At 41.5% G+C, this 16,932-nt stretch overlaps 1 protein-coding gene across 1 annotated transcript; it reads right to left on the bottom strand.

Annotated features, from left to right (window-relative positions):
• Window positions 1-1,777: 1,777 nt before the first annotated feature.
• Window positions 1,778-13,618, bottom strand: slc6a1b (solute carrier family 6 member 1b). Its single transcript, XM_037251141.1, has 15 exons — window positions 13,187-13,618; window positions 12,247-12,589; window positions 11,888-12,019; window positions 11,559-11,659; window positions 11,068-11,177; window positions 9,895-10,027; window positions 9,076-9,210; window positions 8,691-8,794; window positions 7,989-8,113; window positions 7,484-7,596; window positions 7,279-7,410; window positions 6,817-6,919; window positions 6,638-6,738; window positions 5,893-6,060; window positions 1,778-4,751 (listed from the first exon to the last, which is right to left on the bottom strand). Exons 2-15 carry the CDS (start codon window positions 12,491-12,493, stop codon window positions 4,644-4,646), a joined length of 1,812 nt encoding a protein of 603 aa, XP_037107036.1. The 5' UTR covers window positions 12,494-12,589; window positions 13,187-13,618; the 3' UTR covers window positions 1,778-4,643.
• Window positions 13,619-16,932: the final 3,314 nt, after the last annotated feature.

The following is a 16,932-nucleotide window of genomic DNA, read 5'->3' as shown; positions in this document are numbered from 1 at the left end:
CCGATAATACTTATACTCTTTGGAGCACTGGGGAGAGCAATGGACCTCTATTGGACCTCTATTTTTGACAGTGAGACAAGTTAGAGGGGTCCTGAATGCTCATAAGTTACATAAGCAAAACAAAAAAATGTCACCATCGACCTCCCCGCATCCTAAATCGCCTCGCATTTGTAGCCCTTTAACCAAATGCAAGGAAAATTATATAACCTCGCTGCGTCATTCATAACGCAAATAGTGAACTGGAAGTAGATTTTATGTATCTACATTGGGTGATTGTGATGCGCTTGGAGAGCATGCATGCAAACAGGGAGCAGGCTGGAGTCGTTGAGCATGGGTGGGGGAAGGGGGGTCGCCCCGGAGCTGACTTGTGACGCGCCGTTCTACCTCTGCTAGACTAGAGATGTCAGAGCAACTTCCCTCATGTCTGTGTCATCGGTGCAAGTCACACTTGTACACCGCCACATGCCCAAATGAGCAAACACACACATACACACACGCACAAATATTTACGCACAGGAAAGCGCAGATGCATCTCATGCATGTGTGAGCGTGCGCACACACACGATATATTAAATTGCTACAAAGCTCTGTTTTCTAATAATGTGCACCAGTGATTTCTGAATTGTGTACATGTACAAACATAGATGCAAGATGGAAGACGACTAAAATTCTTTAACATGACCTGTCACACGAGTCAAACAAATGACGTCAACTTAAAAGCACAACATGCAGATAAAGTGATAATCTGGAAGCTAACCAGTTGGTGACGTCAGTGAAGAGGAAGTCAAATGTTAATAAAAGTCCTTCATTTACAAAAGGTTGGCAGTAAATGATGAATAGAAGAGGCCCAAGGGCGGAGCCCTGTGTAACACCAGTGGTAATTGGGGAGGGGTTGGATTTTGAAATGTATTGAGAGCAGAAGGACATCTGTTACTTTTATATGTCTCTGTGCTGTGGCTCAGAGATCGCAAAATCACATACAGTACTAAAAAGTAAAATAAAGTCTAATGAGATTTTTACATCATATAATTTGAAGTGGTTGTCAATTCTGAAAGGACACACGATAAAGCCTCAAGAAACCATGTTTGAGGACCGTGGCCGTATATTATTCACCCAAACTGTCCGACTCTCGGGTCATTCAAGGGTAACACTGTCCTTGGAGAGCCCTGGTATAAACTTTACCGCTTTGTAATACATTCTGACTCAAGTGAAACATATATTGCCATCTGCAGTGTATTTGTTATAAGACAGTCACCTGAAATCTCAGTTACTCAGGCATCAAGCTCTCCAGCCGTGCTTGCTCTGTCCATGCGCATCAGTGTGAGCACAGTCGGAATGTATCAGCGTTGTCCAAACAAACTAGGTCATGTCGGGGGGATGTCTCGGAGGCAAACATTTATTTGTATGTTAGCCACGATGGAAGACGTGGTGTGAAGCGTGATGTCAAAAGATCACACAGCCATGCAGGTCCTCTGGCTACTTGACTCAGTCTTCCCTTCAGGAGGTCATTTTTACTTTCACACTTCTGCAAATCTATCAAGCCAGTTTCCACTAAACATGGATTTTTTTTTTTGGAATCGGTTGTGGCATTTTTATTTAAAAAAATGTTTTGTACCACTCGTTGGGCTAGGCTCGAGCATCTCCTTGACCTATGTCATGTTAAACTAGATAGTTGGATGGATGCTGTGCAAAGGTTAAAAGTCTCCAAAGGTTATTGCCTAACTGTCAAATTACTTCGGTTCCTCGGTCCATGCAGTCCAACAACACAACACAGCCATTATAATCTATAGGTCTTTATTTATTTTTTTGCAGATAACATATATTGCAATCATGCTTTTTCATAGAACACATCTAAAGACATTTATTATATATATATTTTTTTACATATAATATTTTACATCAGGCCCAAGAAACAGCTAAAAATATACAAAACAATATTCTCTGACTAGACATTTCTATGACATTATTATTATCATCAGCATTATTACGCTATTCTGTTATGATCGTTTGTACAGCGGAGAGAGAGAGATGTGCTTTAGTCTTTCCGGGAATATTATTGCGGAAAACAGCAAATAATACACTTTCTTTTTCTTTTACTTTTTTTTTTTGTGTTCCACATTGAATCGACAGAAATAAAGAAACAAAAAAAAAGTCAGGTTGTACGGACATTCACAGATACATGTATTACACAGTCCAGTTTACAACATCATTCAAGAGAGAAAACTGCAGATAGTCACTTTGTACAAAAAAAATGCATCGAATCCTTCGTCGTCATTTTCATTTACGTACTTGGAAAGAAAATACATAAATAAAAGAGACCTAACGGGACGGATTCAACCTGATTCCTGTCGCATTTAGCTGCCACAGAAGCAAATATTATCATCAATATTTATTCATTTTTTAATTCTCTTTCTTTACAGTAATAAGATAAGACAAGCTATCATTTATTCCTATTGCCGTGCAAACTTGATATGTAATAATAGGTTTTCCTTTAGCCTACGAAAAGGACTTGCCAGTATTTAGACAGATTCCAACCTCGATCGTCATTTATCATTATGAGAAATGATGTGCACAAAGAAAACGCACACACGCATAAATGTGTGCACACACACATACACACATAAGATTTGGATTTGTTGTCCAAAGATCCCAGTTTAAATGTTTTTAGAGAAGGAGAAATTTTAATTACCGTGTATTTCCTCAATCAGTGGCCGTACAACAAATGCCCACTTGACATAAATAATCATCTTCCTCAAATACGCGGACATTAAAAAATGAGCTAAACCTATTTGAACTTTGTTGCTAACCAAAACAGCAATACCTACTGAAGCACGTAAACAGTCTCTCAGAAGCCTGAAGAAAACGAAATAGTAACTTCCTCAAATATGTGGTCATTCCTCTCTATTTGACGCCGCAAGACAAATAAACGCCTTTTTCCCATTGGGAAAAAAAGGGTAATTATTATTATAATTATTTCAGTCGACTCTGTTGTTCACGCTGTGCCATTTGATCTCTGTTGCTAACCAAATCAGCAGCATCTACCGAGATAACAATCAAATCTCATGTTAACTTCAGATGGGGTCTTTAACGACAACTAACATTGGAGCAGACTAGGATAGTTTCTCACACCATAATGGTGTGCAGTCCTGTTCTTTTATACCGAGATGCCGTCTTTTAACTGACTGATAGTCACGCCATAATGTTGGCTATGGCCGACATGCGGCCACGCTACAATGTTGTTATAAGAATTTATTAATTCCACCCAGTCTTTGCCCTGATTTGAGCTGTTTAATAGTATTGATATAAATTAAATTCTCATCTATCATTGTTTAATATTACTGGGAAAAATATATTTGTTTGAATAAAGGCCTCTCTGCTAATAAACATTTCTCCCTCATGTGTGGCCATTTAATTGAGGAGCTACGATAGACATTATAATATATACTTATATTACTGCTTCAGTGTACCTTATCCGGGAGCATTTGGTCACATCCACCTTTGTTCCTGAGGAGTCAGTTACTAAATACTGTATAGTTACTGTACTGGTTGTCATAGAAACCTATGCTATAATCGGTCATAGCTTCTCTGTCATTTAAGCTTATTGTTCGAATACGCGTTCACACGGGATGCTCGTAGGATTATAGTACACGATGGGATGTTGCCATGATTGACAGTCTGCTAGGGGTGATCACATGCTGTTAGTAAGTTTGCAAGTGTACCTGTAATAATCAAACCGATGTGTGTGCTTGTTTGGTCCTTCTCTGTCTCAAATATACAAAACTACCTCAAAGTTATTCTTCAAAAAGAAAGGATTCCAACAACACACTGTACATAGTTATTGTTCTTCAGAAAAACAAGACAAAACTGTCAACAGTGATGACAGTTTTTGCTAGATATTCTACTGAAGTATATATATCTTTTTTTATTCGTAATCTTTTTTTTGTCATAGGTTTCAAACTCGTACTACAAACTGCACTTGTGCTTTTTGAACGTATAAGCCCCCAGACACGGCTGGTAAACACTTGAAATGAAATAGTCTGGATCTATTATATTTGGCCCCATTCGCATTCCACGTCCATATATTTCCATTTAATTTCTCACCTAAAACATGGCCTCTATTTTATGTATTTACTTATTTTACAAGCAAAAATGCATTGAACCCGATAGTTGTAAATGTATATGTGAAGCGCTTTGTTACAGCTTTGGCTGTTATGAAATGCGCTATATAAATAAAGTATTATTGTATTTTATTGTATTGTCTTTGTACAGTTATTGTCGTCTAAACTATCAATGCGGGCCTTCAAAATTTAAAACAATATCTTTTAATGTAGTTTTACTTTCTAACTTATATTTCTCTTGTTAAAATGTTTTTTTTTTGCATAATGAACTTTATAAGTACACAACACGTTGGCTGGGTAGTTTCCTCCGTATGATACAACAAGAAAATAAAAAAAAGACAGATTTCATAATTACAATAATAACAATAAATGCGGTCAGGTTGGTCTCACGTGTCCCCGGGAGGTAGGTGAATGAAAGCAGACGTAGACGTCTGGTGGTCGTTCCCAACCTTGATTCCGCTTCTCTTGGGGCGTGTTTGGAGCCCGACGGAGAACCGCTGAGACAAGAGAGAAACTCGCGAGGTTCTAGATGTACGCCTCCTCAGTGGCGGGGTTCTGACTTTCCGTCTGTTGCTCCGGACCGTTTTCCTGAGCCTTCACCAGCACCACCGGCTTGATCATCATCCTCAGACGCTGCCGAGGCAGGACGATGACACGATGGAAGAAAACAGTCTTGATTTGTTTGAATCCTTTCATTTAGTCACATCCATCTATCCTTCTTTATGTGTACCATCGAACCATCTTATCTGATCCATCCCTATTAGATTCCTGGTACATACGCCAAACACATCCTTGAAATCCCAAACCATCATCATCCTTCTCATCATCAGCACCATTTAAGTAAATCCGCATGACGAGAGGCTCCATGGCCCCATCTGAATTTCGTGTGCAGCACTTGTGAGCTGTAATGTGCCATTTGATTGCTACAATTAAGACAATCAGCTGCCACTGCGCCTCCCGACACCTGCACGTCGCCGCCGACAGCCTCTGTAATTAGCGTCCATTTCCTGCCACACTACTGAATGTCAAACTCCGCCACCAAAAAGAGCTTATACATTGGAGCTCCCAATGCACATCCTAATGTCTGTAATGATATGCCCAAAAATATCAATTGCAGTTTGAATGGTGACATGCCTAAAACTGCAGTTCAATCATCTGCATACAATCGACACTCATTTCAAATAGTTGCACAGAACAAATGCTTTTATCTTATGCTCGGCTTCTCGTGGCACTTATCCCATCTTCACGCCACATGCCCACGTTTGCTTATTGCAATAGCGTTGCGTTGCGCTGCTCTGTTAATACACTAAATCGCATTATGCAAAGCTGTGGCACTTCAATATAGCGTGTGAAGAGTCTAAACTCTAGCTCGGGCGGTATTTTTTAGATTCTCAAAATGTATGTGTGTGAGGGGGGAAGCTAGGTCAGTCAAAGTTTGCATTGTAATGCACTTAAAACGCTAAGTATAGCATTACGGTGTATCCAAAATGTATTCACAGCGCTTCAGTGCTTTTTCTCCATTTTATTTCACAGTCTTATTACAAATGGATTTTTCTTTTCCCGGTAACATATTGCTTTGATCATCAACTAAATAGAGCCAAGTATCTTCACTGTGTAAGCCTCAATACTATTTGCCTCAAGCATTTTGAATGTTTCACTTTTAATTTCATGGCTCACGCTGCAATTATTAGATAAGCAACGTTTCTCGCCCCCAAAGCCCCACCCCAGTGTGAACAACACATGAAAAAGAGACAAAAGCCAGACGGAGCGTTACCTCTTTGTAAGTGCCTTTGAGTGTCAGGAACATGTAGCCCATGTAGCCAGGGATGAGGACCATGGAGGAGAGCGCCATTAACCAGCCGACACCCTGGCCCCAGGCTGGGAACACATAGTCACCCAAGGTGAGGGGTACCATCTGTACCGCACTGAACAGGAACACACCCTGCAAATGAGACACCGGGGTACGAATGTCATCGTCCGCATCCTCACACGTACGAAATGCAATTGAAGAACTTTTAAATCTCAAGTTTGTCTCTGAAGGACACCTGTAATTGGTCAAAACAACACCAAAATGGCCACTTCTATCCAACATAGAGGTCTGTTTTATTGTGATAATTGATTTTTCAGGTTGCAAAGTTAAACTGCCTTTCTGCAGGAAGTTCAAGAACCAAAACTTGGTTTGAAGAAGGGAAAGCCCTCAAAATGGCATACACCGGTTTGGAAAATCTACAAAACACACCTGTCAGTCATGTTGAAATACTTTTGACAAATTATTTGAATGAAAGTGTTTCAAAAGAAGATTTATGTTAAAAATGTAACCTTAATAAAGATTGTGTTTGGTTTACGGTGTACAGAAATCTGAACTCATCGGAGTGTACCATTAGCCTATGCAAGTGCTTTAGTAAAGTCATAGGTATGGTAAATATTTGCGTGAAGCACACCGGTCATTATATAGAATAATTAAATGCAAAAGAGTAGATAAATAAGTAGTGTAGTCATGACTCTCTGTTTGTACGTACCGCCACAATGAGCGGTGTGAATACAACCCAGCAGGCCTTCCACCACATACAAGGACGGTGACCGATCATTTCCTCAATATTGTCGTAGAACTTATTCACTCCTGCAAAACATTAAACCATTGTGATCACCTCAAAATCTCCCTAAATAAAATGTTCCCCTTATTAAAAGTATGCCTCACCATAGAACCATGAAATGGAGGTGCACTCGAAGAAAACGAGGAACAGAAGACACATCCCGCTGGCTGAGTAGTAGTCAAAGAGCTTAAACACATACAGGCCACCCTGCAGAATAGGACGCAAGAGGATGTTGATGAGGGAGGGGGCAGGAATGGAATCGTAACATAAACGAAGGCAATTAGGTTGTGCGGGCCAGTAGCAGGCCATCCGAGTGGAATGACATCGAGAGAGCGATGTCTCGTTGGTAAGGACACGACATCTCTGCAACGATGTCCTTAGAAGGTCCATCTCAACTGGACTCGAATGCTCATAAATTCCTTGGAAGCTTTTGTTCAGCATCGTTTCCTTTGGCGCCTGTGTCCTACTTTTCCTTTCCGACTTGATGTTGCGCATTCCAGTTGACTTTGGAAAAGAGTCAGCCTGGACTACTTGCCGGAGAATCACTAGATTGCTGTGTTTAATACCTGGGTGATGTTGGACAGTCCAATGATGTAAGAGACGAGGCAGACGATGGCGATGAAAATCTCGCGCCGCTTCCGTAGAACGTGAGGGAACTCGTCTACCAGTGCGGTGATGAAACCTTCCACGGTGCAGAACTGGAGGAGTAGCACAGTCAATTCTTTTTCATGTTAACTCTTTTGTAATGGTCACTTAAGGTTCTGACAGTACCTGGCTGTCGATTCCCAACATCAGTAGCATGGAGAAGAAGAGGATGGCCCACAGAGGGGAGATTGGCAGCTGGGTGACAGCCTCGGGATAAGCCAAAAATGCCAGACCAGGTCCTTCAAACAAACATTGAACATTGTCTGATTTTACTTCAGAATGATTTGTTTAAAAGTTGTTTCGGCTTAAGTGTAATTAAAGTGCTGCAACTATAAGGCAAGATAATAAAAACTAAAATAAGTAAGAAAGAGGAAGCTAACAATAAGTCCAAAGCGTCCTTGGGGGTGCTGAATGTCAAACTCGACTTGAGGATTTACAAAGGATGGGAAGATTTGCAAAATCACTGCGCAATTTTCTTTTTTTCCTAATTAACCCAGAAATCAAAACCCAGAGACAATTTTCAAAAGAATAACACATCTAGCGAATTCAAGAGCTAATTATTTGCACGGCTCCGAGTGTCTGTTGCCTTTGCTGATTGTCGCCATCGAGCGTCAACATTGATTGCAATTACCTGAGGCTGCCACATCAGCAATGGGTCTCTTTGTCACGTTGGCCATGAATCCCACAATGGAGAAGATGACAAAGCCGGCGAACATGCTGGTGAAGGAGTTGATGCAGCAGACAATGACAGAATCTCTGTCGGGAGGGAGACAAAGCACAAGGCGGCCATTGTCACGCCGATATCAATTCCTTATCATCCCGTCACACATTGGTGAGCGGGATGGTGGCGGCGGGGAGCAATTGGGTGGGCACCCATTTTGCATCCAGTGCTAAAGGAACGGCCGCTTATTTTGAACCCCGTTCTTTTTGAAATGACAGTCAGTTAAAATCCAACGCTGGGATGCTGACTTGTGCGGTTAAAACACAAACGAGGTTCAAAGAAGGTTGAAAGCAGCACAGCAAAAAGAATTAAACCATTTTAAAAACTGCACACAATACAGTCATAGTTCAGTTCTGTTCCTCAAGGAATTGGGGGTGGAACAAAATATTCATATATCCATCATATGTTTATTATTTTTGGCACGGGATCTGCGTGCCGACGCTCATCAATAATCTCTTCGAACTGTGAATTCAAAACTTATAAATTGCTTATTGCCAATATCGACCCTGGAAAATGTTTTTCAATATAAAAATTTAACCTGGTATTTAAACTAAGTCGGTAACCAGTGATTAGTCACGCAAAATCCAACAAATGAGTGTATAATAACCGTACCTGTATACGTTGTTGTTGAAGGGGTTGTAGCTACCCAATGCGATCAGAGAGCCCAATCCCAGTCCGTAGGAAAAGAAGATCTGAGTTGCAGCATCCAACCAAACCTGACTCGCAGTGAAGAAAACAAAGTCATGACAAAACAGTATTCGTAACTTTAATCTCGTACATATAGAGCTTTCTTAGGGTGTTTTTATTGTGTCTATGGAACTCTGTTGGTTGAAGTCTAACTTTTTTCTGGCAAAATTTCCCAAATTGGTGGGGAAGAAATGTAGCATGGAAATAAATAGTAATACCAAGATTTGACGAAATTGAAACTGAAATTAGGCAATACTCCATTGCAAAATGTTATATTCTCAGAAGCAAAACAACAGCGCGACGGCCGTACCTCAGACTCTTTCAGTTTTTCAAAGTCTGGCGTGATATAAAAGAGGATTCCATCAATAGCGCCAGGCAGACTGATGCCGCGACAAAAGAGGATGAACAGCATAAAGTATGGGTACGTGGCTGAGAAGTACACCACCTGAGAAGGACAGAGAGTCATTGTTAGACCATTTCGGTTGTTTTCCTTGTTACAAGAAATTACGATTGAATTAAATGGTTTCAGTCATTTTTGATTCTTGGATGGCAGCAAACAATTCCGTCTGTAAATGTAAAGCTGTCAGTGCTTGCTTTGAAAAAGGAAACTAAAATCCAAGAGAAAAGTGAAAAATCCTGTCCATTTTCTTGTTCAAGAAGAATAACCAATAGAGGAACAGGACTCTACCATTTGCTCTTGGGCAAGGGGATGGTTCGCGACACTATTCAGTAAATTCCTCTCACTATAAATTTCTAGATGCACCAATATAAAATGGCCCCACAAAATTTAATTGCGCTTTTTGTGCTCGCCGGAGGAGAGGTAATAAAATCAACGTAATGCATATGGCAGAGCAGATTTGGCGTTAGAACGATTATATGCTTTAACGGTTTTTATGACACTACGCCACAACAGTTAAACCAACACAGTCTCAAATTGGACAATTGAAGGGTAAAGTGAAGTTACGTAATCCCCTTCCACCCCCAAATCCCCCCAACCCCCGGGCACAATAATCCGACGTGTCACGGTGACAGCTCGGTGACCTTGAGCGATGAATCGAGCGTCTTGTTTGCGGCGAAACGACGCAAGCTAAATGCTTCCTTTGTGCCTCGTCCTCGGACACTGACTCACTTTGCCGGTCCAGCTGACCCCCTTCCAGATGCAGAAATAGACCAGCACCCAGGCGATGGCCAGAGTGATGGCCAGGGGGAGCCTGACCTCTCCAGGTTTTTCCAGGCCGTCGGTCATCTGGTGCATGTTGCGTCTGCAAGGGGAAAGGGGTGAAGGTTCTCTTTTACTGTATGGAAGAGGATTTTGATTTGTAGTAAGCTTACATTCTATATGGAAAATCCCAAGAAAGTACGGATTCAAATTTGGTATTTACAAATTTCTGTAATTTAGGGTTACTATACCAACCCCTAACACCATCCCCTGACTTAACCCTAATAACCCCAACCTTAACCCTAATAACCCGAACTTTAACCCTCACAACTCTAACCTTAACCCTAACAACCCTAACATTAACCCTTACAACCCTAATCTTAACCCTTACATCCCCCTTAAGACTAACAACCCTAACCTTAACACTAACAAACCTAACCGTAACCCTAACAACCCTAACCTTAACCCTTACAACCCTAGCCTTAACCCTAACAACCCTAACCTTAGCCACTATTTTATTTTTCTATTTTTTTGCTGTGGGGGTGCTCCCGATGAGCGCGTGACAAATGATTAACACCTCATTAGTCATGCCTTCCGTCGTTGTTTCTTTTTCCATGGGTGCGCTGGGTTTTTTATGTATCAGGTTGGACACACAAAATGGTGTCAACACTGTGTGTAATTTTATTGTCTTCTCATCAAAAAGAACAATGATTACCAATGCAGTTTTACCTTCGGGTCATCCATGAAAACTTCAAAATCAAATCTGAGTTTGATTTCTGGTAACCATTGAGCAAAATTCTGATGAGCTAGCTATGCTGATATCATGCATGAAGTTTGACTTTTGAGGCAAATATTTCTATTTATTGTTGGTTGCCCTCCAAATTGGGCCATTTTTGACATGGATCAATGTAATTGATATTTAAAGAATTACATTGCTCATACAGTGATCAGCAAGCTCATTTACCACGCGGCAGTAAGTTCCATTTCCTGCTCTATGGTTATCATTACAAATTTCCCATTTGGTTATCCATAGCATAATGTTTAGAAGAATTTCTCCAAAATTTAAAAGTAGCATTTTAAACGCTCACTGAGCTGAAGTCTCACATGTTTTGTTCTGTACCGAGACTTTAATGTCCAACTTACTCCCAGAACTCCACCACAGCGCTAGTGAGGTTCCTGGTATCAGCGATGCTATAGTTGGTGTAGCAGTTCTCTGTGTTCCAGGAATTACCACAAGTCTGCCATGGCAGTTCCTGGAGAGAGCGAGAGAGAGAGAGGGAGAGAGAGAAGGAGAGGAAAAAAAAGATCTTTTGACTTGGAACTGCACTTTCCCACCTCCGGGTCCAATTCTGTGTGCCAAGTCCATGATAGTCTTTGGGGGCTTGGGGGATAGGGGAGACATTGCGATTTCATGCTTCCCTCTAAAAACGGGATGACTCATCGCCAGATTGCATTTATCAATCGCTTGTGTAAAGCGCTAATTATGTGGGAAAGGAAGCAATAAATGTCATAGTCCCTTTAAGGCTTTACAACCTTTTTGTGTGTTTTTTTTTTTTTCTCATGCAGCCTATGGTACTCCTGAGTAATGTCAGGATTTTACATTGCCGTTGATTTGATTCAAAAAAGATACTCACTGTTGTGAAGGAATTGTACAGATAGTAAATAGCCCAGGAAATGATGACAATATAATAAATGTTAAGCCAGAAGGAGAGAACAGCAGCGGCCAGACCGACACCTGAAACAACACACAGGACTTTCAATGAAATACAATTTTTGAGACATTTTAGAAGACATATTGAAACTTTTTTCTTTTTTCATGAATAATACACTTCATTACCTTTTTGGACGTTCGGCATGAACAACTCTTATTTTATGTTATTGGTCTACAATCATATTTGGTAAAAAAAAAAAAAAAACAATATGAAGAATATAAGCAGGTTCTGTTTCCTTTTTTCTGTCTTACCTTTGAACATAGGTGCCAGCTTCCACACTCCGAGCCCCCCAATAGACGTGTACTGACCAAGAGCCGTCTCCAGAAGGAAGAGGGGCATGCCAGCAAATATCAAGGTCAAAAAGTAGGGAATCAAGAAGGCTCCTGAATGAGAGGTAAAATAAAAAAGGGAGGGAGGGTTCAATGATGGGAACTACAAATGATTGACATTCAACAGCCTATATTCCAGATGTATAAAAGGAAAAAGAAAAAAATGGGCGAATTCAGCACAGGATGCCTTTGCGTAATTACGCACGGCTACTCATTTGGATTTTAAGCGAAATGGAATCCCGATATTGGTTCCTTTGGAATGAAAAACGAGTCCTGATTACCTCCGCCATTCTTTCCACACAAATAAGGAAATCTCCACACGTTCCCGAGTCCAATTGCGTATCCCACACACGAGAGCAAGAAGTCAAATTTCCCGCCCCACGTCTCTCGCTCGGGTAAGTCCTTTTTGCTCTTCTGCACCTTCACCACAAGCGTTTTGGGTTTGTCGTTGGCCGTGTTCGTCGGCGCCTCGCTCACGGTCTCCGTGAGGACGTGGCCGTCCGACGCTTTGGTCCCGTTCGTGGCCATGCTCGCGTCGACGACGAAGGAAAGAGGAGGAGGAAGAAGGGTACCACTTCAGCAGCACCGGTTCGGGTCACGCAGCTTCTCCGTCCCCCCGGTACACTGTCGGAGGAATGCGTAAAATGTTCATTCAACTCACAAGAAATATATTCCACTTCCGCGTGGATTCGAATGCGTTACTTTGCGTTAATTGTGGGGGAAAACAAGAAACTGCTTAATTAACGCAATAAACTTGTCACGGTGTAGCAGCGAGCGCTTGCGTGCAGAGAAATGTGCAGGTTGTTCTCTAAAAAGCAATTTAGGAGCCAGACGCGACGCTTATGGTAGCGATACATCTCTGCATTTACGCACGGAAAACACCACAAACGTGGAAAAAGATCATCAAATCCAGAGCAATAATGGAAAATCATATAAGTGTACGGTGATTTTGGAGCATATTTTGGAGCAGTTTTTCTTTTTTGCCCTTCGCCGTAAAATAAACGCACGAGCGGGTGAGTGCGCGCAATTACGCACGAGTGTTGAATCTTTTCCTCTTCGAAGGGCTCACATTTATATCTGTGTTTTGATATCTCTATACTCGACCTAACAGTCCTTTTCTACAAAACAGTTGATTTAAAAATTCGTAGGACATTTATTGGTTATTATAAAAATGAAAAATCTAGCACAGTAAATCATTAAGAAAAACAGTGCGATACTTACAGTTGACTATTAAGTCTTCCTGATGAAAATAAATCCCAAGAAGTAATTCCTTGCACTTTTTTTGTGCGTCTTGAGTGGAAATTTTCGCATTCGATCCGCTCGCTGCAGTAATGATCCCGAGGGTGGAGGATGGACGGATGGATGGAAGAACAAGAAGGAGGGATAGATGGAAGGACGGCGAAAGGGGGTGTGCGCTGCTGTCCTTAAAGGAGTGGTGCTGAAAGAGAGGCAGCCAGCAGACGAGAAGACGCGAGGAGAAGGAGCCGTCTGACTTGGAGCGAGCAGGGGCGTAGCGATGCGCAGCGCGGCCTCATCCACATAGTTGGTTGAGCCCCCTCCTCCTCCACTCACTCACACACGCGCGCACACACTCACAGCGACTAGTCCAACATGTCCAGTGTGGATGGATGGCATCCAGCGGATCCAGGAGAAGAGCATCTTCCTGTCCCAACGTTTTATATCCTTTCTCACCTCCTCTTTTTTTTTCTCCTCCAACTCTCTCTTTATCTTTCTCTCACTCACTCTCTCATTCACTCTCTCTCTCACTCACTCCCTGACTCACCCAAAGGACAATTCATGCCTTATATTCCATCCAACCTGATAATTTGTCTATTTGTTGCAACAGTTTAATTTATCAAGTGTTGAAAGTGAATCCCAAAGTTATTCTTTCATTAACAAGTGTAGCAATAGTTGTGCCCATGTGTGTAAATGTTCACACTTGCACTTGTTTACACACACAGAAAAGAAAGCTAAAAGAATGCGATGCTGTTCTTGCCATATTTGAAATAGTCACTATTCTAATCATGACTTTAAGGCGCTTATAAGAGGAAGTGCATAAATGTAAAAAATATATATATATATAGTTGTCCACATTTCCATGTATGGACACACATTTTTTTTCCCGAGCATCATGTCACCTGTGGCCCTCGTGTGAGGGGTGAATGTGACACAGGGGGCCCCAGCTGTCAGCCTTGGTGTTTGCCTTTTATCAGACTCTATTACCACCACCTCCTTCTGTAATTACAAGCTCCAGTGCACACAGGCTTGCCCTTAGGTGGGGGCTACCAGCGCCACCAGCTCTCTCGCCCTAGCCCAGTCGTATCCACAACTGCCCCCCTCCGCCGCTCTGCCGCAGGCCAACAGGAGGCGCTTTTGCGGGAGCGAAACGCACCAATCAGACCGTTGGGACCAGCAACGATTTTTTTTTCTTTTTCGGAGTATCACAAGACGGTTCGCTCACCCGTAATTGGCTTGCCATCTGGGCGTCGCTACGGCAGTTGGGTGCAGCCCACTACTTGGCACATGCAGAAAAAGAGGAAAAAATTATTTTCAGATTACTATGTGACCAAATTCAGCCAAGAATAGCACTGAAATTCAGCTGATCATATTAAAAAAAACTGCATACTATATCCCCTGATAACCCAACATTTCCAAATAATAGCCAAGTTCCCTGTGGTCAAGCGACGTGCAAAAGAAATAGGCTAAATGTTCATACTGGGACAGTGACATGAAAATACAAAATCATGTCTCATTGGTGCGCTAATCCCCTACTCATTGTCCACATTCAGCGCAAAAACTCCCCTTTCGGATGTTCCATGGGGGGGGTTCATTTTGGAAGACGTGGTATGAGATTAAAAGGGAATATTTTCACTATCTCACACACCCGGACTCCCTTTTAGAGGCTTGGGCACTTATCATGTTGTGCCAGAAGCCAAAAAAAAGGCTTTTTGGGAATTTAGGACGAATGCAGTTCAAGCTCTCCATCCCTCTCCATTAAAAAACAAAGGCGTTGGTTCTGTCACACTCACTTAAGACCCTTGGCAATTACGGATTTGCATTACTTAGACGTACTTCATTGTCTTTACTAATCAGGAAAAATTTGATTACATTGGGTTCTATGTACAGGCTGAGTGTACCTTTGCAATTCACACTTTCTAGATATGTATTTGTAGAAAACCAAAATGAAAAAAGAGGAGAAAAAGGAAAAATTAAGCGTTTCTTTTTTTATGCCTTACTCTTCTGTGTCATAGTATTGGTCATACATTATGGTGTCATACTGGTTTGACCACGTGTGATGTGGCTCACTGTGGGCAAGAAATGCTCAGGGAATGCTCAGACGCATGGAAAATTAGACGGATCATTGATAAGGATAATGCAAGATTTTTCACCCTGTGGTAGCAAGTCTGTAGCATATTTGTAACACAACGCCCGGCAGTTTTATCAGTTTTGCAGATGAAGTCAGGATGGAAGATTATTTTAAAAGCGATTAAAAGGGTTTAGAATGAGACAGCGACTATGTCACTAATTTGGTTTATTTACACACTAATGAGATAGCTTATTGAATGGATAAACGAGGCATTTAAATGCTAATTAATTTAGATTAACATATTTTCTCATTCAACACCACCTTCTAAGCTTCACAACAAAGATTTATACCCTGAAAAAATTGGAGCAATCTTGGATTGGAACATGGACATGCTTCCTACATGTTACATTGTGTGGAGGTGGCACAATTAGTGCTTTTTAAATAAATAAATAAATAAATACTGCCAAATTTGACACTATGGAAGTTAAGCGCAATAAATGAGCGGTCACATAAACAGAAGGATAAGGGAAACTTTCAACTATAACATACAACTCACATTTTGTCACCATGTTTTAGCCGATGCAGGGTTATCTACTATCAGCAAAAAGTATCAAAGGAATATTGATGCCTCCTGTTGGCCACCAAGATGTTATAGAAAAATCAATAGGTGGTGGCCCTCTGGCTCTTGCCAAAATTTATGACTGGAGGATTTTTTCATGCCTCTACACTTTTTTTTTAAAATTAACAATACACATCAATCTTCTATTTAGTGTGCAAGAGCATGAAACTTAAATCAGACAGGCAACATTGTTGCTTGGTATTCAAGGCGGTTGGGCTTTTTTGGCGAAATCTTGCATCCATCCAATATAAGTAGTCTATCAATGATGTGGAGATTTAGGTTTCGACATTCTTTCCACACTACTGTGTTTCGCATCCACCAGTCAAACTAAGTGATGCAGACAGGCTGGGATCCCCCAAGTCAAGACTGATATTCGGAGTTAATGGATTCCAGAGAACCACCTGGACCCTCAACACATGAGAGGGATGGAGACAGAGAGAAACAGAGAGAGTCTTCTGTATTACGCTGTCTTTCGCCACATTTCTGCTCATGTGCAGCTTTAGGAAACACATCATTTGTTGTCCACTGAAAAGGTCACTGGTGAAATAGGTTTAGCATTCATTGCATGCAGTTTGAAAAGAAGCAACATTTTGAACAGTAAACCGAGCAGCAAACTGGATTACTTCCACTCACCATTTAAATGCAAATCCCATGCTGTGATAAATGAAATATGCTCCTGATGTGTTGCTAGGCAACAGAGTGGCAAGGCTAGTTGGACAGTTGAAGCCCTTTGACCATGTTAAAAGGAGCACAGGAGGCCCAAAATCGCAGGACTGCTGATGAATACACCGAAAGGGGAGAGGAAGGTTTTTTTTGTATTTGAAGGTCCCGGACTGGAGATCATAATGAAGACAGGCAGCAAAATCTCTGAAGGCAAGGCTCCATTGAGGAGCCTGTAGACTGACATCAGACGGATGCAATCAGACACCGTGTTTGGACCGAGGGGTCATGGAATTCGACTTAAGGCAGGTCCACTAAGAACATAGAGCTTGTGAAAATGTTTCTGTAGTTTGAGAAAGTTTCACAAACTTTTATAATAGC

The sequence above is a fragment of the Syngnathus acus genome, chromosome 5, assembly GCF_901709675.1.
Source record: "Syngnathus acus chromosome 5, fSynAcu1.2, whole genome shotgun sequence".
Taxonomy (NCBI): Eukaryota; Metazoa; Chordata; class Actinopteri; order Syngnathiformes; family Syngnathidae; genus Syngnathus; species Syngnathus acus.
This window is presented reverse-complemented; position numbering and strand designations above follow the sequence as displayed.